The sequence below is a fragment of the Alosa pseudoharengus genome, unplaced genomic scaffold (genome assembly GCF_046254945.1).
Source record: "Alosa pseudoharengus isolate Yale_2024_CS ecotype anadromous, Long Island Sound unplaced genomic scaffold, YU_APseudo_1.1 YU_APseudo_1.1_scf_7, whole genome shotgun sequence".
Taxonomy (NCBI): domain Eukaryota; kingdom Metazoa; phylum Chordata; class Actinopteri; order Clupeiformes; family Clupeidae; genus Alosa; species Alosa pseudoharengus.
This window is the reverse complement of record NW_027468859.1, coordinates 35,629,593-35,650,185: the sequence shown is the minus strand read 5'-3', so window position 1 is coordinate 35,650,185 and position 20,593 is coordinate 35,629,593. Positions and strand designations below refer to the sequence as shown.

At 42.4% G+C, this 20,593-nt stretch overlaps 3 protein-coding genes across 4 annotated transcripts; 1 reads left to right on the top strand and 2 right to left on the bottom strand.

Moving 5' to 3' along the window:
• The first annotated feature begins 677 nt into the window (after positions 1 to 677).
• On the top strand, positions 678 to 3,683 carry clec11a (C-type lectin domain containing 11A). The gene is made up of 4 exons (XM_076272807.1): positions 678 to 809; positions 1,193 to 1,292; positions 1,904 to 2,095; positions 2,790 to 3,683. Exons 1-4 carry the CDS (start codon positions 684 to 686, stop codon positions 3,188 to 3,190), a joined length of 819 nt encoding a protein of 272 aa, XP_076128922.1. The 5' UTR covers positions 678 to 683; the 3' UTR covers positions 3,191 to 3,683.
• On the bottom strand, positions 3,570 to 9,599 carry selenol (selenoprotein L). Its single transcript, XM_076272806.1, has 9 exons — positions 9,356 to 9,599; positions 8,995 to 9,073; positions 8,836 to 8,889; positions 8,711 to 8,756; positions 8,489 to 8,616; positions 7,834 to 7,948; positions 7,012 to 7,134; positions 6,412 to 6,549; positions 3,570 to 4,689 (listed from the first exon to the last, which is right to left on the bottom strand). The coding sequence occupies exons 1-9, from the start codon at positions 9,465 to 9,467 to the stop codon at positions 4,579 to 4,581; spliced, it is 906 nt and encodes a 301-aa protein (XP_076128921.1). The 5' UTR covers positions 9,468 to 9,599; the 3' UTR covers positions 3,570 to 4,578.
• Positions 9,600 to 9,686: 87 nt separating this feature from the next.
• Positions 9,687 to 20,558, bottom strand: ttc13 (tetratricopeptide repeat domain 13). Of its 2 annotated transcripts, none has more exons than XM_076272802.1 (23): positions 20,324 to 20,558; positions 19,711 to 19,805; positions 19,535 to 19,610; positions 19,370 to 19,440; positions 19,100 to 19,165; positions 18,508 to 18,600; positions 18,027 to 18,143; positions 17,047 to 17,157; positions 16,862 to 16,944; positions 16,625 to 16,766; positions 15,798 to 15,972; positions 15,495 to 15,651; positions 14,786 to 14,916; positions 14,219 to 14,351; positions 13,689 to 13,781; positions 13,502 to 13,585; positions 13,310 to 13,394; positions 12,997 to 13,106; positions 12,315 to 12,450; positions 11,952 to 12,031; positions 11,703 to 11,781; positions 11,254 to 11,333; positions 9,687 to 10,692 (listed from the first exon to the last, which is right to left on the bottom strand). In XM_076272802.1, exons 1-23 carry the CDS (start codon positions 20,487 to 20,489, stop codon positions 10,578 to 10,580), a joined length of 2,478 nt encoding a protein of 825 aa, XP_076128917.1. In that variant the 5' UTR covers positions 20,490 to 20,558; the 3' UTR covers positions 9,687 to 10,577. The 2 variants fall into 2 exon arrangements, with proteins under 2 accessions (XP_076128917.1, XP_076128918.1); XM_076272803.1 differs by having other exon boundaries at positions 12,997 to 13,103.
• Between the last annotated feature and the right edge of the window lie 35 nt (positions 20,559 to 20,593).

The following is a 20,593-nucleotide window of genomic DNA, read 5'->3' as shown; positions in this document are numbered from 1 at the left end:
GAAAGAGAGATGTCTCCTCCCTGTCCATGCACATTTTACAGAAGAAATCACATGCGAATGATGTTATGAAGTTATGTTAAATCCCAACCTTGCCGTTAACAGTTGCATTCAGGAATGTGAAGCATGATTCCAAGTCATATTCATCAGCACAAACTTTGGGAACATTGACACTGCATAACACACTGGGTCCCTTGAGCTGAGAGGCCACACCCATATATCCGAATTCCCATCCAGCCCGCAGTGGGTTTGTGGAAAGTCGCATTCATGTGGCGCTTTAATGGGAATTCCTTCCCTCGGCAGTGATTTCAGCTAACAAGGATGTGCTCTCTGATTTTACCTCCTCGTTCAGTTTCACTGCAAATCCCTTTCCTGCTGAATGCTGGGTTTACCACAGACATAGCGTCACACAAGTCTGACTAACTAGGCTATAAAAAGAAATGTCTTAATGGCACAAACCTGACTGTACGGCAAGAGTGTGCTGTTCTGACAGCTGTGGACAAAAAGTGCAGTGTTCACACAAAAGCTTGGAAGTGGGAGGTGGGAGTGAAAACAAAGCCATTTCCTGTTGTTGGTTAGGCCCACTCAGGACAAAACTAGAGGAGAGAGAGGGAGAGAAAGAGGGCTGGCCAGGGGAAACCAATAAGGGGAGTCTGAGGATAAAAACTGTACGGATCTGAAGGAAAATGGAAATAGTTGCATTTATTGTGACCATCTTGTGCTTGTCCTCGCTTTCCTCGGGTGAGACTGGAAGCCAAGAATCTGACAGCAAAACCCAACCTGAGGACTCTGGCAACTCTACACTGATACAGGTGTGATCTTAACTTTGTTTTTGAGTACGAAGAGGTAAGAGAGAGACCAATCCAAATGACTTAATATGCAATTTGAGGAACAAAAATATTTGTTAATTCAGTACTAAGCCTAACATGCAAATGTGTGCTGTGGTCCTTTTTCTCCTACTCTGTGCAGCTTCAACACTTAAGTATACTTAAGCATTTAAAAGCAAAAAGGTGTCCTTGAAACAGCAGCATGTCAGTCTCTGAACATAAATATGCTAACTCTGCAGTCAGACTCTATGACTTGTGTGGTTTAAAAGGGCATCCAGTGTAGCTGTGTACATGTGAGCAATGTGGTTCTTCTCAGACTAGCGGTGTGTGAGATGTGTTGAGTACATTGATTTCCCACACACACACAGAATGATGAGGAAGAGAGGACTGAGCGAGGAGATGGAATGCTCATTGAACCAGAACCCACATCGCCGGTGTCAGACATGGACGATAACTACAATTATGTCTGTAAGTGGCTCTCTCCTTCTTGGCACTTCTCAATCAGTCAAAATGTACAGAGTGCACCTCAAGTACTAGTAACAATTTATTGTGCTGTATACCCCAAAATAAGGCTCATGCATTCATGTAATTAATAGTCCTTTCAAGCAGGCTGTACTTTACTGGCAAAGAATTACGTACAAACACACTGAATCAAATGACCTAATGACTCGTAGAGCTTAACACTCAGTTTTATGTCTTGTTTTTCTTTTCATCATCTTATTGAATGGAACCCAGGCAACATAACACCTGTTTTTAGAGGCATCCTGTCACGAGTGGTAAAGCTGTGACTAAACAGTGTGTTTGAATGAATTCCAAAACAGCCTGATTTATATTACCATGTGGATGAGCTGACTGAGGTCAGTACAAGGTGGGGAAATCCCTTAATAACAATTAATGGGCTTTATGACAAGAAATGTGCGCATGGGAAAGGTGTGCAGATGAGCTCCCCCAGGTCTGACTGCAGAGAACGCTATTCGTCAAAAACAGTATGAGTGTCGTGCATCATGTAGAGGGGCAATAACTGGCTTTGGGACCTTTTTTCAATCCTCCTTTGGTTAACAGACTGTACCTCTCCTCAGTGACAAGACTAGCAGCCATGGACCAGGCCATCCACCGGCTAAATGTTGGCCACTACACCCTGGATGTTAAAGTGACCCAGCTGCTGGAGAGGATCTCCAGGCTGGACAACAAGCTCACTGAGATGGAGGACAGCCTGCAACAGGTGTCCCTATTCAGCAAGGAAAACCGCAAGGAGATAGGACGTCTGGAAGGTTTGTAAAACTCCTGACTAACTGATTACACATTGAAAACAAGGCAGTTGTGCCTTGACCAGTGTTTGCACACCGGAATACTGTAGCCGGGTGCATGCGACTAAAACCACACACTTCTGACCATAACCTTGAACTCTAATACATGTAATGCAACATAATGGCTCACCAATCATTAGATTCAAGAATTTATGTCACATGCATAACTTGTGGAAAAAGCAGTGAAATAGGGATGGCGACTACAACTCCCAGCTGTGCAAAGTTGAATAATAATAGAAAAGTAAGAAGATAGAAAACAGAAGGGGGTGGGGATTAAATAAAATAAAATGTAAAACGTTTATGAAGAGGGGGGAATTATGCATTCATTGTCCGTATGGCTTGGGGGAAAAAACGTCTTCTTAGTCTTTCTGTTCTGGCCTTTTGTGATCGAAGCCGCTTTCCAGAGGGCAACCATTGAAAAATGTTATGGCCAGGGTGATGGCAATCCTTTAAAATGACCAAGTTGTTCCAGATCGTAGGCTAGTATTCTCAGGTGGTCATTTAACCTCCCTTACAAGTCAGCTGTTCAAGAGATCAAGTGGGCTGTCATTTTGCCATCACCTCATTCTTAGATCTCCACAAACTGGCTTGTTTTTGGCAACACCAAAGCTTTAAAATATTTTTTTTTTTTCTGGAACTGTCTCGTTCTCATCGTCAGGCTGCCAGAAGGGTCGACGTGTGGGCTACAAGTGCTTCATGGTTTACCGCGTGTACGCCACGTACGCAGACGCAGCCCAGAAGTGCCTGGAACGCGGCGGTCGGATGGCCATGCCGCGCGACCGCAAAGAGCAGGAGGCTCTGGCCGAGTACGTCCGCGCCGTCTTCCAGCCAGGGAACTGGCCCGTGTGGCTGGGCATCAACGACCTCCGCTCGGAGGGCCTGTACCTCTTTGAGGACACGACCCGCGTCACCTACTTCCAGTGGCGCAAGCATTTCCTGTCCAGCCAGCCGGACGGCGGGAAACGGGAGAACTGCGTGGCCATGTCTTCAGACGACGGAGACTGGTGGGATAATTACTGTGACAGGCGCATGTACTACCTCTGTGAGTTCGAGGCCTGATCTACAGACTCTCACACCGTTTCCCAACGTTTCAACAACGTTTCGGTCATAGGAATGTATTTGACGCTGTAGGACTCTGGCATTAAGTTTTCAGAAGATGTAGCCTTTATTTAGCAACTAGTTTTAATAAGTAGCTTTTTAAAAAGGACATTTATTTCCGAGTAGAATGCTCTGAATAAAATGTCTCAGAGTTTTGTGTTATAAAACATATTTATTTTTCACTCGTTGTAGCCTACTGTAAAACAATTACGCACAGTAATTCCATATTATAGTGCAATTAGTGATTGATATTCTGAACATTATCCTTGTTGAAGCTGAATGATTGTATGCCTAAATGTATATAGCCTACTTAAGGTTATTAATAACAGCTGAGCAAAGATCATTATTGAAAATGTATTGTGATTTCAAGAAAAATCTTTAAGATTATTATGTAGCTTTTGGTGAGGTTAGATATAGTCCATACACAAAGTGATAATAAACAAGTCTGATACTATGCAACTAATCAAACATTGCATTGATTTGTCGGTATAACAAACAGGGAGGCTACATCGGGCACGTTACTGAAGCGTTCTGTTCGCGTAGCGTCTTCTGCAACAACTAGTGAGCAATGGAACTGGCTACAGCAGACGTGATAGTGGTGCGTACGGTCAAATAAATAGACCAGTCTTCTAAACTAGTTTTACACGTCGCAAATGGAGTGCTTCAGTTATGCACCCGGTGTATCTTCCCTGTAAGTAAAATCAGGGTTCCCACTCTACATCAAATGTAAAATTCCATGACATTTCCCTGACTTAAATCCTGAATTTCCATGACCATTTGGAAAATTAATAAATGGGCATTGAAAAAGCAAGGTAGGACTAACTCCGAATACTCAATCAAGCAGAAATGGAAAAAGTTAATAACCCGATAAACACCAATGCTGTGTGGAAATATATTTGTATTAATGTATCCTGGAATGTTGGAAATTTTAAACTGCTACAATAAAATTCCCCTAACTTTGCCCCCAAAACGATTTAAATTCCCAGCCTGGAATAAACGTCATTACAATTCCATGCTATTCCAGAAATTCCATGACCTGTGGAAACCCTGTAAAATGAATGTGCAAAAATCGATCTGTGCTGATGATTACTGGATATAAAAAAAGAAAAACAAACATTGATAACACTGATAAACACACACACACACACACACACACACACCAAATCAACTGGAATGTCAGAGATGGTGCCTGAATCCAGAGCACAAGTCTAACCGGTCTTGTTAACTCCCATCAGACACAACCCTTCATGTTTTATGAGTGTGGGTCATATCATCATTTACACAAGGCTGGCCAGACTGTCCTCTGTAGGAACCGTCTCCAACATTCAGGTGATTCTCTCAGGAGATCCTCAGGGGATCCTTGCCAGGACATCTCCCATCTTTGGTCTGTCAAGTGGGTCTTTGCTGGGGTGAGAGAGGATCACTTTACCTTCCTCATCCAGCAGAAAGTTTCCACCCAGCTGAAAAATGATAAAGCACAGGCGTTACTTGATTACACAATTCAGACATCTTCCATTCAACAGCTGGGTGATATCTCATCACCTGGACTTGGTTGAAGACATTATTTACTGAAAAAAAAAATCTCCCTCGGGTAGCAATTTAAAAAGAAACACTATCTAACCCCTTTCATGACAAATTACACATGATCACCAAGACACCCAAATTAATGACACCCTAACATAACAATCTCAGAACGAGAGTCCAAGGTAAATATTTACCAGACGTTCAGAACACCAGTACTGTAACTATGCCGACTTCTGTCATAATAGTGTAAGCTTCATTCCTAAACCCACGGTACAAGAGTCATACTGAGCAATAGGGCTAGGACTCCCCACCGTACTCCTGATATATCGATCAGATTATATACTTGTGTGTACAATTTAACATTTTTACAATATCTTCAAATACCAAACAAAGTTGGTTGTTGGCAGTGCTTCGTCACTGATATCTCTCTAAAGCAGGTGCTCTTTGGTTTCAAGGGAATACTTCTTGTAATACTTGAGTTGGTTTGACCAAAAGATTCCAAAGGCACACTGCTTTTTATAGTTAAAAAGCCTTAACATTTTTACAATTGTACATTAACACAGGTGCAGTTACAGTCATATGAGCCTTCTACCACCACTAAGATGAAATTGGAAGATTTTTAATAACTGAATATGCTTACAGTTTATATTTTGAGAAACAAACCACCTCTGTAGTTTCTCCATGAAGATGAATTAAGTCCTTATGAGCCAGACATTACAGACAGACCTTATAATCCTTCAAAACCTCCTTATGAAGATGGGAAAACCAGATCCTCACATGAAAAAATGTGCTCCACCTCGTCCTCTAGCATTTTGTCCTAATCTTCTCTTTACTGCATCAGAATTGTACAGTCACAGTATTGTCACAGTATTGTACAGTATCAGTGTGATGCGCTACACAAAGTAACATCCGAAGACAGTTTCCCTACATGGGCAGGTTTTGGGGGCAATTGGACAGCCCAATTAGACAGTTTCCCTACATGGGCAGGTTTTTGGGGCAGTTGGACAGTTTCCCTACATGGGCAGGTTTTTGGGGCAACTGGACAGCCCAATTAGACAGTGTAATCACACTGTGAAGCTGGAATGGAATGCTGTTTGTCAATACTTATCGGTCAGCACACACTGACATTAAAACACTACGGTGGGGATTTTTATTTTCTTTTTAAAGAAGCATTGGTTGAGAAATAGTGCAATAATTTCAGTGCAGACATAAACAGGCCTGATTTAAATTCATGTCTAAATGCCTTGGCTTGGTTTGAACTGAAAATGCATTTCCTTTAACACACATTGCCAACACAACACACTTTCACATACAAGGTTTTATCAACAAGAGATGCACAGTTTCAATTTTACCAGTCCACCAGCACCTTTGACCCAAATAAATAAACAGACACAGTCTGAAAGTGTAGTACAGTACAGTGAAGTTTAACTGCCCTACTATTTAAGCCCATCAAACATGGCCTTGTCCTTCTCAATAGTCCTTCTTTCACTGCCCACATCCGTGGCTTCAAATGTAAACACAAGTGGTGTCAAGTGGATTACTTCAGGGTAATGGTCAAAGCAAAATATTGTGGATATTCATACAACTTGACATGCGTTCATTTTGAGCATTACCATCTGTTACCATTAAAACACAATACGATCCAATGTTTGGTTTACCTGATAGACATCATTCATATACTGTGGGGGAAGGTCTGGAAACTGTCGCTGGTGTACAACGAACTCAGAATACTTCAGCATGCAGTCGAATTTTGTCGCTTTTGCATATGACCTTCCCAGACCAAATGTTTTGTAGATCTGTAATGCAAATGACAATTATGAACATTTCGGTCTCTCAACAAACCACTGTAACATTACTGGTAACTTTTGTAAGGTAAAACTAAAGTAAATAAATAACCAGGGAGTTAGGAGGAAAGCTCTTAAATTGTTCAGTTGTGTGACTATAATTGTGAGGAGATAAATTATTCAGCTTTTTGTGACTATAAATGTGAGGGGATAAATTGTTCAGTTTTGTGACCATAATTGTGAGGAGATAAATTTTTCAGTTTTTTGTGACTATAAATGTGAGGAGATAAATTGTTCAGTTGTGTGACTATAAATGTAAGGAGATCAATTGTTCAGTTGTGTGACTATATATGTGAGGAGATCCAATTGTTCAGTTGTGTGACTATAAATGTGAGGAGATATCTCTGCTAGCAAGTTATGGCTAACTGCTGTAGCTGCTGCTGGGTGCTTCTCACATCCTCTCTGCCTCCCCACCTCTCTTTCAGGGTCCAGCAGCATGTCGAATGTGCAACCCGTCTGCTCAAGCCAAACCTTGGCCCCCTCCACACATCCAAACGAGACCACCACCACTCTAACGGACCGAGCTTCAAGAAGGCTCTGTCACAGAGGACAAAAAAGGCTCATGTCCACTACAGCGACAAAGTACACTTCTACGAACAAGTGATGCGTTCAAATTTGGCAAACAGTGGCGAACGTTCACGGCAAACATGTTTTCTCTGAACAATTCAATTTGAACGATTAAACATTCCATTGGGACGGTAACACTTTGTCCAGTTCATGTCCAGCTCCACTATATATTCACAGAGAACCTCCACCTCAGACCGTTTGCGAGTGTTTGCAAACGTTCGCCAAAAACTCAAGGAAACAGAAACCTGTTTGCCAACGTTTGCCTATGTTTGCGAATTTGAGCGCACCTAAGGTCTTTGACTCTTCTTGGCTCTTCTTCCACACACATTGGCTACTTATTGACAAGTGGCGTCTAAAAAGGGGACTGAAAGGGATTCTTCATAATCTCTTTCTTTGAAGGTCAGGATAAGTAAGTAGGCCTACCCTTTTAAAAGCATATGCATTCAAAATAAATGCACAGAAGAACCTGGTAAGGTCCTAGAAAATAAATGATTGAGTGCAAGTGTGAAGTGGATATGGATCAAAAAGGAAATAAACGTTGTACAGCTTCACCAGCCAAGCAAAGTGCAAACACTGATTAGGCCATGAACACACAGCAAGAACACTAATGAAGCACTGATATCCTTTAGGTGAACATGTATGTTGTTTACCGTTTCTGAAGTTATTTACCTTCTGGCCTTCGATCTCAGCCACGTGGTCTCGTCACGGTAGTCATCCTAAGTGGCGGATCAAGACCAGCAGTAGATTTTCCGCTTTCCCGTAGTAACGACCCAGAGTCACTTCCCTGCACAGTGCCACAAATCAGGCCAAGCTACAAAGGACAGTGTTCAAACGGCTGACCAGGCTCTTTCCATGCAGCCCTGATCTTTTATATTGCTGCCATTAAACAGTTTATAGGGGTAGTAGTGCTATAAAGATCCTCCAACCTATATTAATGAAATGTGTGTGTCTCAATTAGACATTAATTAGTCATTAAGCAACATGCTGTGGTTTGATCCAAAATCACATGCATGAGAAAATGAACAATACAACTTCTATCCATATGCTCAGAATGGGACAGCCATTCATAGGCGTACCCTACAATGTTGAGTGAACAGCACTCTACAAAAGTGTAACTGACACACTACAGTGTCAGTTACACGACACACTACAGTGTCAGTTACATTTTTGGAGTGTGCTGTTCACTCAGTACAGAGTACTCAGTCTGCTTAGAATAAAACATGCCTAGTATACAGAGAGGACATTCACATAGGCCACTGGCTTGTGTCAAGGCCCAGGCTAACTGTAATTGTGTGAGCATAAATTTCAAAGATAAGTATCTCACTCTCCACTCCTGGCGTCTGTGACCTTGGTGTCAGCGCTCAGTCTCTCCGCTGGAGAAGTACATGCCAGGAGTTTATCACTCATCTGCAGCCTGGAATCCAGACTTTCAAGAAAGGCATCCCACTCAACCTGTACAGCAGCGATAACACAAGACATGACTTGATCCAGAAGGAAACTGATTAATCCACCACATAAAGCAGGTTATAACTCTGGGTTTACAAACCTCCAGCTGCAAAAACTCTTCAACAGCATCACATACACCTGCGATTCTGGGGGAATAGATCAGGTGCATAAGCAAAGTAGACTAGCCTTATTAACATGACAAGTGTGGATGTGGATTTATCTTACTGGTAGAGGGGTTTCCACAGGTCTTCGGCTTCACTCCTTTTATTCACAGAGAGGCTGTTTAAACAAACAGCACACGCACACACAACACATGTTCAGTACCCTACCTTTATTGGACTGTGAAAACCCAAGAGTTGCACAAATGTACACACGCGTACGCACCTATTATAGAGGTTAGCACCTGCAGCAATTATTCCAAACAATGACATTAATTTGTTTGTCGCGAAGCCTTGCAGAGGACCTTGGAAACAAAGTTGCAGTCGTTAAACTCGCTACAATGTTGTTGGTGCAAAACACTAAATAACACCAGTGAGTGACTAGTCATAGACAAGGATTGTTTTGTTTTCATGATCAACCATAGTGAGTTCTCATCTCTTGTGAGCTATTGGAGACATTTCTTGATTAGCCTACAGCTGCATGACCTAAGCAATCTCGGTAGAGTAAGAACGTTGCAGATGATCTGCAACGTTAGCTTAATAGCTAGTTCCAACAGAGGCAAACGTTGTGACAACAGCCAAGTTACCTGTAGCAGTGGCCTTTTCCGCATCTTCGAGCATTGTTCTTACGACTTTGACGAAATTCTGAAGCGCCTCAATGAGGACTTCACTTTTGACCATGCTTCCTTCATCAGCCATTTCTGTAATGATGATCGCCAAGTAACAACCTTGCCTGAACACGTCAGACGTCACGACTAGTGGGACATCTAGCGATAGCAAACGGTCAATCTTTGATTAGGGTCAGTTTTTCACAACTCATGCCTAGAGATGAAAAAGGGAACATGTAGCCTACCAAATATAGGCTATTTCTTCACCAATAAAAAGCGCATGCAAAAATGATTACAGCAGAAATTCAGATGCATCTTAAGAACTTTATTGGCCAGCCTACCCTAATCGAAAGGTTTCATTAATGTGTTGAGTCATGATGAGTGTTGTGGAGACGGATGGTAGAAGAGATATTTTTTGCTTTTTAATGGTCATTCTCCCAGTGCAAAATGAAATGAAAATGAAAACAAACCATCACCATACAACAATTCTTGATAAGGATATGTCAAATTACTAAAACAGTAGTTTTCTGCAGAAAAAAAAGTAACAATAATTTAACAAATGCCTTAGCCCTCTGGGCCCATTAAAAATCATTCAATTCACAGTAAGGGCAAATTCACATCTTCTAGGATCTTCCCAATGTGTCCCTCTATGTTGCTACAGCTAAGCTTAGCATATTTCTGATCAAGTGTGCTTTAAAATGAAAATGATTGTCTGGTGGAAACATTTGATAATGACATTATGACATGAAGTCACTGCTACCCTTCAACCTTGGGGGGGTGGGGGTGGGGGTCCAAGTATTCCTGGGAGAACTTAAAAATCCCTGAAGGACTATTTTTGTTGAAGTCTCCCCAACCACCATCTCTGTTTATAAACCTGATTAAAACAAGTCACAAAATGTAGAGACACGCATCATAATAAAACAATCACATACCTAAATCAATCTGCTCTGGGTTCGTAGTGCCTGATTTTTTTGGGCAGTTGTATCTTATTACATATTCAGCTGGTAGAATCATTAAGTAAAAGAAGTTAAAACTATCCTCCAAAAAAAACTTTTTTCAAAAATGTTTCATGATGATTAACAAAAAATGTGTCTCTCAATTTTGAATTGTGTGCTGTAAAGAAGGTCCCATGTGAGTCCATGAACAGAGACGGTGGAGGAGGAGACGGCCCTTTTTTATTTTTCTTAATGTCGGGAGACGCTTAGGACTTCTTCGGACAGTGTGACGAGGCGTCCGTGTTCAGGACCTCGATCATGGTTCTTGTGGTGGGAAACGTCTCAGCCACTGAAGGAAGGCTCTGGTACCACCCTGGTAAACTGGGCAAGACAAGGAAGCGGTTAGTCGGACAAGGCTTGTGCCAGTTAGACACAGTGTTTTTCAACCTTTTTTGTGCCACGGCACACTTTTGACACTTAAAATGTCCCACGGCACACTAACATCCTGTGTGAAGAAAAAATAAACATACCATAGCCTAAAATTTCAAATAATACACAGATATGGCCTTATTATGGCTTCTATGCAAGACCTGCTCAATAAAACAAGCGCCCTCTGTTTAATTTGTAGGTGACTATATCTAATTTAATTGTTGTTATGAACTGGATATGTGATGATTCTGTGAATACTGGATATGGGGCCCCCGTTGTACAATGCCTGCATACCACAAATAGTGCAATCATACAATCAATGAGAGCATGTGGTTATAAATTCTTTGATGCAACAGTTGCTTTTCTGGACCAGTGAGTGACATTTGGGTAATTTTCTGTGGCACACCTGATGATCTCTCACGGCACACTAGTGTGCCCCGGCACAGTGGTTGAAAAACACTGAGCTAGACACAAGAAGCAGAGGAAGCATATGACACAGGGAACTAAACTAACCTCTTAAGGTTCATCCAACTCTTCGCTGTTTTACTAAAGCGGTCAGGATTAGGCGTCGTCATGGCTTCAAAGTCCACCAGCTGTTCAAAAGCAAGACAAATGATATAAAATGATGATAAAAAATATTGGTATAGTGAATACAAATATATCCATACAAGATGCTGAAAATGACTAACTTTACTTATTTGAGGTGTGTTCAACTTCCCTGAACAGAGGTGAACGTTCGCAGTGATTATGTTTATATTAACAGATACATTTGAATGATTTTGTGTAAATATTCCATCTCAGTGGTAAGTCTCTGCTCAACACGGAGAACTACCCCTTCACGCTGTTCGTGAGTGTTTGCAAACATTCGCAGAAAACTCAAGGCAAACAGAAAATTGTTTGCAAACATTTGCGAACTTTCTCCTCTGTTTGTGAATTTGAGCGTTCCTGTTTACTTTTATTACCTTTCCAGGGGGAATCCGACCAATCACCTCTTTGCCACTGGCCATGAGTGCTCCCATGACAACAGAGTACGCCACCACACTACGCAAAACCAAAAATAGACACAGGGCTCGCTCATCTCTACAGGTTTAGTACCATGAAGGTCATGCATAAATCATTCAGATTTCTGTGCAACTGTACAAAACTGTTTACTCAAAGTTTGAAAAACAAATTGTGTTGAAGACAGCCAGATGACTGGTGGGATACTGTACCTTGAGCCTCTGGAGAGGGGCATCAGGTTGCAGAAGTAGTAGACCAGGGAGAGGATTAAATTACAAACAGCATCTGCATCCTGGGAGAACAGAAAACAACAGAGATACAACAAAAGCACAACCAGATGGATGCTCTTGTCGTGGGTCTTCGAAAAGCCACTTTAAAGCCACTACTGTCACGATTGACATTTAATACTACTTTCCAGGGACCAAGAAAAGACCCCTTTTATTAAAACATAAAACACTACAAAGCAACACATACTGCATGGTTATGATGATAATGAAAGTGATGTATGTATGTATGTATGTATGTATGTATGTATGTATGTATGTATGTATGTATGTATAGACAGAAACACATACCCCCAGCTCAGTCGACAACATTAGGGCCTTGCCCTTAGCGGTCAGGTCTTTATAAAGGGATTCGATCTCCGACTGGTAGTGCTGGGTCCGTTCCTCTGTGGTCTGTGTCTCTACTGAGAACAGCATGTTCCCCACCCTACTCACACACACACACACACACACACACACACACACACATATAAATAATAATAAATAATTCCTCACAATGTTGCCACTTCTGTGTGTGTCTCAACTCTGCCCATCTTTCATTTGTACAGTTGTGTTTTGTTCCACAGCCTCATGTCAGAATAGAAAGGCAGGTCCCACCCCATTTTTGGGGATTTTGACTTGTCCCTCACTGTTATGAGAGGGATTAGTTCTTACACTTGACACAGTGCCAATGGGATTAGGTGCCACTGTTTATCTATTAGACACCCAAATGGACTGAAATTGTTTTTGTTTCCCCTCCTTTTAGCTTCCAAAGCTCGGTTGAGTAAACATCTGGGGCACTTAAATAAGCTGGACTAGAGATAAGATGTGTGGTGAATACCGATCTGACAACACAACACCAAGGTTATATCAACTTCATTTGGCCCCTTTGTGGTGATTTTGAGGTCTCCAAATCCACTCACAGTTGGGAACCATATATGAAGGATACGTGTTATTGTTAATGTTGTTGTTAAAGTTAGGTGTGTCTTATTACCGGTCTCCAGTGATGGTGATCGTGAAGCCATCGTACTCTTTGCCAGGATCCTTTAGGCTGGGCACCTTGGAGTTGACTGTGAAGCCATCCCTGGTTTTACTGTTAAACTGCTTTAAAAGAGAAACATCAATATAATAAAGTCAGTTTTAGAAAAGCAAAAACAATTCAAGAGTCATTATAAAAGTAGGAGTAAAAAACACAGCAGTACAGGTGAGCTGTTATCAGATAGCAGGTGAATACAAAGTTCAAAAGAGAGCACTTGTTTGGGTGTAGGCCTGTTGCCGGTCCTCAGAACGTGGCATTAGATCATTACCTTCATTATGGGGAGAAGGTCCTCCACCTTATTGACATTTTCTAATGCTTGTCTGACTTCCACTAGGCCTCTTGGGTTATATGCTCTGATAACAAAAAAGGACAAATCATTACTTTAATGTGAAATACTCCATCTACATTAGCCATCTGCCTACTGTAAAACAAACTATTCAAAGCTGCTATGAACACTTACCCGTGGTAAACAAGTATTCGCTCTTTGATAAATTTGAGTATGTTGTCAAAGTATCCCAAATATCGTATGTTTATAATCTGTCCCCTGTAACAGAAATACAATTTATTAAAAAAACCATATATATATATATAATATATTGCCTATGTTGGAACAATGCTTAGGAATCCACAGGGGGTTTCTGTTGTACCGTATAAGATTGATGTGATTGTTGAAACCTCTGCTGAGGCTTCTTGCCGGCATCTGGTCCAACCACAGAACAGGCTGGTCTGGATCTGCAATCCTGCACAACACAACACAAACACATCATCCTTTCACAGCTCTGTCCTCCTCTTGATGAGTCACCACAGTTGCTTCACTCAGCTTCCATTATCATTCCCAACAGCCTGGGCACCAGCCCATTAGTCCGCCAAGTTTAGTTTAATGGGGTGGTGCTAGCGTAGTGGCTAAGAAGCTGGGATAGCATGCAGTAGCCTGAAAAGTTGTAGTTGAGCAAGGCACTTAACCACAGTTGCTGTGGGGAGAATGGCCCTTATAATATAATTGACATATGTAAGTAGCTTTGGATAAAAGCATCTGCTAAAATAATACATGTCAATGTGACCATGAGGTAAGATTAATAAGATGAAATACCAACAATACAATTTTCAGCATCCATGACTCAACACTGAAGTTGACCTCTTGACCTGATGATTACAAACATGATGGTGAGAGGCTGACCTCCTCCACTTGACTGCAATGTCAAACATGTCCCTCCACTGCATCTGTCGGGTCTTGCCATTCACGCGCACCTTGGAGTTGCTCCAGGTCCGCTGCATGGCCTGCATCACCTCTATAGTGGCCATCCCCATAGCTGAGAATTAACACACGCACACACACACGCACACACACACGCACACACACACACACACACACACACACAATGCAGGAGATTAAGCTATGATGATTCAAGGTTGATTTAATCAACATTCTACTGCACTTGTAACAACTACATTTGTGTAAACCATATATAGTAAAGACTAACTTTGTCTCTCTGCTAGTTTAAGAAGATGAGCAATACAAGGAGAGTAAATAAGCAATAGAAAGGTTACACCTGGGGGGGACACTGTGGCACAACAGGCTACAGCGCCCATACCATGCATGGGTCCAAGTGCCCACGGGGACCCAGGTTCGAATCCGACCTGCGGTCATGTCCCGATCCCACTCCATCTCTCTCTCTCACACTCACTTCCTATCGGAATAAAGGCAAAAAGCCCCCCCAAAAAAGAAAGGATATACTGTACCTACCTCTGTGTATCCTACGATTGGGGAGGAACCCTGATGTATTGTATTGCATAAGGGCACCCAGGTGATCAGCAGTGCATATAAGTTTCTGAACTTCAGTGTTGTAGCTCTCAAAGTTCTGAGGTAGAACATCCCTGAAGACAGTGAGGGCAAAAACCAAACACGTATACAAGCTTGATTTAGTCGCATATCATTTCCCAAGAAAAGTCTGACATGTGTCACTTTATTGTGACAGCAAAGTTGCCAAACATCTATTGGAACAGACATATTTTGTAGTGTTAGTAAAGGTACATTGTACAGGTTCAGGTATTTTTGCCAACTGTAGAGCTCCCTCTAGAGTCACAATATATTTATATGTTACTCTGCTGTTGTAAATAACAAACTTCTTTTGACTTATCTCGGTAGCGACTCGCTATGTCTATACTATAAAAATTAGCGAGCGGCATGACCTAATGGAATGCTCAGCGGGCCGGATTAAAGTGCTTGGCGTGCCGGTTCCGGCCTGCGGCCTGTAGTTGGCCCACCCCTGCTGTTCATCTATGGTAGGTGAACGATTCACCTATTAAGTTCATTTACCATCAAATTGGCTTTGTAAAGGTGAAAATCTTGCATAGTGTACCTTTAATTGACCATATACAAAGAAAGGCTCTCTGTAAGATGGACCCCATGTTTTTGTATATATCGAAGACTATGATTTCTAGATCTCACTCACTTTATATGAGGCTGCAGGCCTGGCTGTTCCTCATAGTCCTCTATAAGGAAAGGCAGGTTTTTGGCCCAGTGGTTTTTGAAGTTTCCTGGAAGATCCTGATCAGCGTTATATTCCGACACAGGTATGTCCAGATGAGAGTGCAAGTAGCGAGAGTACTCTAGGGATGACGAGAGAACCAAAACAGAGAGAGGAGACGTGAGGACAGACTCGTGGGCAGTCAGAGGCAGATTTTCCAGCAGACGGTATAACGTCAACAGACGTGTGGGGAGCGTGCTTGTGGTGGGAGCGCAGCCGCTGCCTCACCTCTGAGGTATTTCACTTTGAGATATTCCGAGCTCGCCTTCTGGCCCAGCAGCGGGTCATTGAGCATGACCTTGGTCTGGGCCTTGATGCCTTCATAAAACTGGCCCATGGCCACGTGGCTGAGGCCCTTCATGTACTGGCACACTTCATTATAGGGCTCCAGCTGCAGGCAGCGCTGCAAGACACAGAAAGAGCAGGACCACCCATAAGCTTCTATTTTGACCACGGCCTCGTCTTCAACTTCTTTGTTTACTAAAACCGTGTTACAAAGAGAATATTCGGATTGGAGATTATAGTTCTTGTCAGCGAAATGGACATAAAGGAACTAAATTGCAGTTTACGTCATTAACCGTACTGCTGTGCATGCCTGAGGATGATGTCATTTTTTTGCAAGATGAATCATCATCTAAGATGAGAACGTTCCTCCACCCGAAGGGCTGAGGCATGACCACACATCGACTGTACTGCCAGCCTAATGCGACAAAAAGGATCGCCGCTGGCTTTGTCGATGCCACATGAATGGACAGAGACCTCTGAGTTAGCAGAATGAGTCCCTGCCAAAGGGACACCGACTCAGCTGGGGACAATAGATAAGCTTGGCCGCAGCCATAGTGATACAGGAAGGGGGTGGCCTTCGAAATGTTACTCTTAACTCTTCTTTATGGACTGTCCCAACAAGCCCATCCCTAAACTAAGCAAACCGACTCAAACACAAACAACTAAGCCAAATAACAGGAGCAGTGGGCTTAGCTTCGGGTCACAGTTGAGAAAGCTCTATCTTTTACAGTCTCCTGAAGAAAGAGAAAGTCCAGTCCAAAGCAGCTTGCCTTGAAGTTGCCTATGGCCTCCTGGAGACTGCCATGGTGGTAGAGCATCATCCCTCGCAGCTGCAAGGACTGAATGTGGTTCTGATTGAGCAGTAACGCCTTCTGGAAGCTCTCCATGGCCAGCTCAAAGTCTCCAAGTTCCCTTGAGAAGATAAAGAGAACGCAAAATGAACACTGGACTTGGGTGTATTTATGTCATAGATAAAGCCACTTAAGTTTAACACGCCGAAAACATACCTATAAGCTTGTCCGAGACTTTTATATGCATCAATGAAGTCCGATTTTAACTTCAGAGCCTCTTTGAAAGTTTCTATGGCCTCCTACACAAGGACAGTAAATATTAATTATGCATTTTTGTATTAGCAGTCAATAAAATCCATAAGTGAGAGAGAGAGAATATTCTTTTACCATTGCTATCTTACCTTAAGCATTCCTCTGTGAAAGAATGTGAGACCTTTGTAAAGCATAGCAATTGGCTGGTTCTTTTTAAGTTCTAATGACTGCTGAAAATCCTCCATTGCAGCAACATAGTCCTACATGGAAACAAAATTTAAGGTCACAAAATTACTCTTAAAATACACTTAAAAATAACTTTTGGTGCAAGTTGCATGGATGGTAACAGGAAGGGAAAAAACGAACTACTGGTTAAAAGGGCAGCTGAGGTGTTAAACCGCATTTTAGTCAAGTCTCTAGATTCTGACGACCTTTTCATTAGACTGAAAAGAAGTCTACCACAACTAAAATTAGATACTGTGAGATACTGAGGAGCTTCTCTAATCCACTATCTTTAAGTCATCAAAAGTGTCTGCCAAGTCCTACTCATTTTACTTCACTTTAAATTACCTTGAATTTACCCGATATACATGACACAGGTATCACTTAACCACCACTAATGTCTACACAGACAGGTTCAACCAGCTATAGATTGCAGTATCAGGGAACAACAGGTTTTTGATCTGTAATCTGTGGCCCTAGAGACCATGCTGAAAAAGAGAGAGCTTGGGAGGCATTAAACTAGCTTATAATAACAGGACACATGTGCTAAATATTGTATTATAATAAAAATATTAACTTTCCCAGAAAGAGGAGCTATTGAAGAAAGTGGATGAGGAATTTGTAAGAGTGCAAGAAAAATGGTGACAGATAGTCCTGAAAACATGATGTGCTCATCAAACACAGTTTCACACCAACAGTAGCAGTAAATTGTGAATTAATTGCAATAATATGCTCATTCAGAAGTCTGTCCCTGATATCATGCACGTCAAACCGTAAAACGAGGCCAAAGCCTTGTACTACAGATACGCAATGCAATCAGTAGTCATGCAGTATCCCCGCAGTACAGGTGATAAGACACACTGTCAGCAGAAAACAGGCGCAGCATGGCCAGACCGCGGAGGCTCACCTCAGATATGAAGAGCAGCGTCCCTCGGTGTCTGTAGAGGCGGGCGGAGGGCTGCAGCTGGATGGCTTTGGAGAGATCGCTCAGGGCCTCACTGATCCTACCCAGAGGAGACAAGATCTGGAGAGATGCAAAACAGAAAGCCACTATTTACAAGCGCCCAAACCCCCGGGAGACTTCGCTACGGTTACAGTGAATGTTGTTCTACTGAAGTCCAAACATCCGGGTTTATTTCCATATAGAAAGCGCACAGAGCAAACACTGTTTGTCCAGATGAGTGTGTGATGGGAGTGTGTGTGTGATGAGAGTGTGTGTGTGATGCGAGTGTGTGATGGGAGTGTGTGTGTGATGGGAGTGTGTGTGTGTGTGATGGGAGTGTGTGTGTGATGGGAGTGTGTGTGTGATGGGAGTGTGTGTGTGATGGGAGTGTGTGATGTGTGTTTGTGATGTGAGTGTGTGATGGGAGTACGGTCAGTGGCCTCACCTCTGCACGCTGCTCGTACACCTCTGGGCTGCTGGGCTCCAGAGCGATTACTCTGCTCAGCTCATAGAGTGCCAGCTCTGCATTTTTGATGTCCTTCAGACGGCCATATGGTGGTGAAGGGAGGACAGAGAAACCAGCAGCAAGACAAACGAAGCATGAGCAAATAAATGAGTGCATTGAGCCTGTACTGACCACAGACACTTATTCAGTCACCCACACACATATATAAGCAAACATCGCTCACAGCAAAAGCTGATTATAGATTGTGTATCCCATAACAGTAATAAAGTAGGGAGAAAGTTGGCAGAGATATATTTTTTCTCGTATGAAGGCAGTGTTTCCCACAGAATTGAATTCCATTTGTGGTGGTTGGTTTGCAGAATTAACTTGAATGCAACAGTTTAACAAATTAGCACAGCGTGGTTATGATGCTAACCAGATTTAAGCACAATTTAGTACAGCCTGGAAAATCAATGTGTGATGGTCAATGTTGATATTGTGGTGGGTCGCCGCAAATAAGTCAATGTATGGGAAACACTGCAAGGATCAACACTATCCATCCGCACACAGTATACTTTCCTTAAGTACATACCTGCAAACTCTTCTTCCCATAAGCAATCCCTCGGCCATAGATAGCACTGACCAATTCGGGGTCGCCCTACAGAAATTCAGTGAGGGGCAGTACATCTCATTTTAATGAAAGACAGACATGGCATATCATGGTCATGATAATTTGTGCCAGAGACATACAGTGGCATAATGCATAGAAAAAGCATGCATGCAAATAAGTAAGGTGTGGTTACTACAATGGGGCACTGTTACTGTATGTGTGTGAAAGGTCTACGGCGCAGGTGCCACAAACCTGCAGCAACACAGAGAAATGCTTGATGCCTTCATCATAAAGTCCATTGCCAATGAGCACATAACCTATGGCTGGAAAGATAGGGGGCAAAATGTGTCATACACAGAGCAAAAGAAGGAAAGGTCAAATCAAAATGTAGCTAAGGCCACCAGTATCACAGCATACCGAGTTCCTCATTTGTGTCTTGACTGTCGACTGCAAATGGAAACCTCTTCTGCTCAATGAACAACTTAGCCTGGCTCTAGTTTATTGGACATAAAATATGGCAAATAGTTAGTGCAACGTTTTATTCACTTCGTTTGCATGCTTGGGAACGTTTAAATGTGCATGTGCCAACCAACCAGAATCTTCTCTGCGTTTAGGGAGAAGACTGACTCGCAGGCAGGGTTGTTTCCATCCTCGCAGTCTGGGTCTTCCAGTTGAAGTATGGAGGACTCTTTAATAAGGATTATTCAAACCAGAAGTCACGACTCAAAGGCTAAACACAGGGACTTGCTCTGCACTTAGTTTCAAACGTCTTGCAGAGGACACCCATAGAGGAAATCTCCTAACTTAATCGTACATGTTGGCTTGATCACAAGTATCTGTACTCCGTGCATTAACTAACAACTACACGTAGAAAGTACGCTTACCCAAAGTATACGCTCAATGCCTAAAAATGAAATATTCTGCAAGTTCTGCAAGTGCCAAAAGGATATGGGCTACTAGGAACTACAGGGTTTGTTTTCTAAACGATAATCACAATTCTCTACACACGACATGGAGTCAGTAATTTGGGAACATTTTTTGACAACAGCGTTAGGGTTAGCTAAAGTAACCTTAGATTGTAAAGTTGATTTCTGCTTGAACCGCGACTTCTTGACATAGGGTGATGCGGAAAAGCTTGATAGCTAGCTAGCAGTCTGTATTACAGCGTGAAGAGGACGTGGCAAAATTGTATTAAAGAACTCTCACCACAGTCGGATGCGTATTCCTCCCATTCCAGTGGAGAGCTACATCCATGCTTGTGAAGTTCACTGTTGAAGAAAGTGAGGGTAGAAAAGAATTCGGTGGAAAAAATGGCTCGAGATAGATACAGCAGTGAGAGCGCTACCACAACACCCCGGCCAGCAGGTGCCATGTTGTGTTTAATGAGTGCAGGTGAGCAGCTCTGAAACTAGGGTAATGTAGTTTCTTGGCAACAATCTCCTCCATAGAGAGTAAATTGCCAGCGGGAGTGCAATA

Bases quoted from the DNA above. Each gene is read 5' to 3' on its own strand.
- clec11a (XM_076272807.1), top strand. From the start codon at position 684: ATGGAAATAGTTGCATTTATTGTGACCATCTTGTGCTTGTCCTCGCTT. The intron at 1,293-1,903 runs GTAAGTGGCTCT...ACCTCTCCTCAG, and splicing joins CGATAACTACAATTATGTCT to TGACAAGACTAGCAGCCATG. The intron at 2,096-2,789 runs GTTTGTAAAACT...TCTCATCGTCAG, and splicing joins GGAGATAGGACGTCTGGAAG to GCTGCCAGAAGGGTCGACGT.
- ttc13 (XM_076272802.1), bottom strand. From the start codon at position 20,489: ATGGCACCTGCTGGCCGGGGTGTTGTGGTAGCGCTCTCACTGCTGTAT. The intron at 19,806-20,323 runs GTGAGAGTTCTT...TCCTTATTAAAG, and splicing joins GGAATACGCATCCGACTGTG to AGTCCTCCATACTTCAACTG. The intron at 12,032-12,314 runs GTATGTGTTTCT...CTGTTCTCCCAG, and splicing joins TGTTGTCGACTGAGCTGGGG to GATGCAGATGCTGTTTGTAA.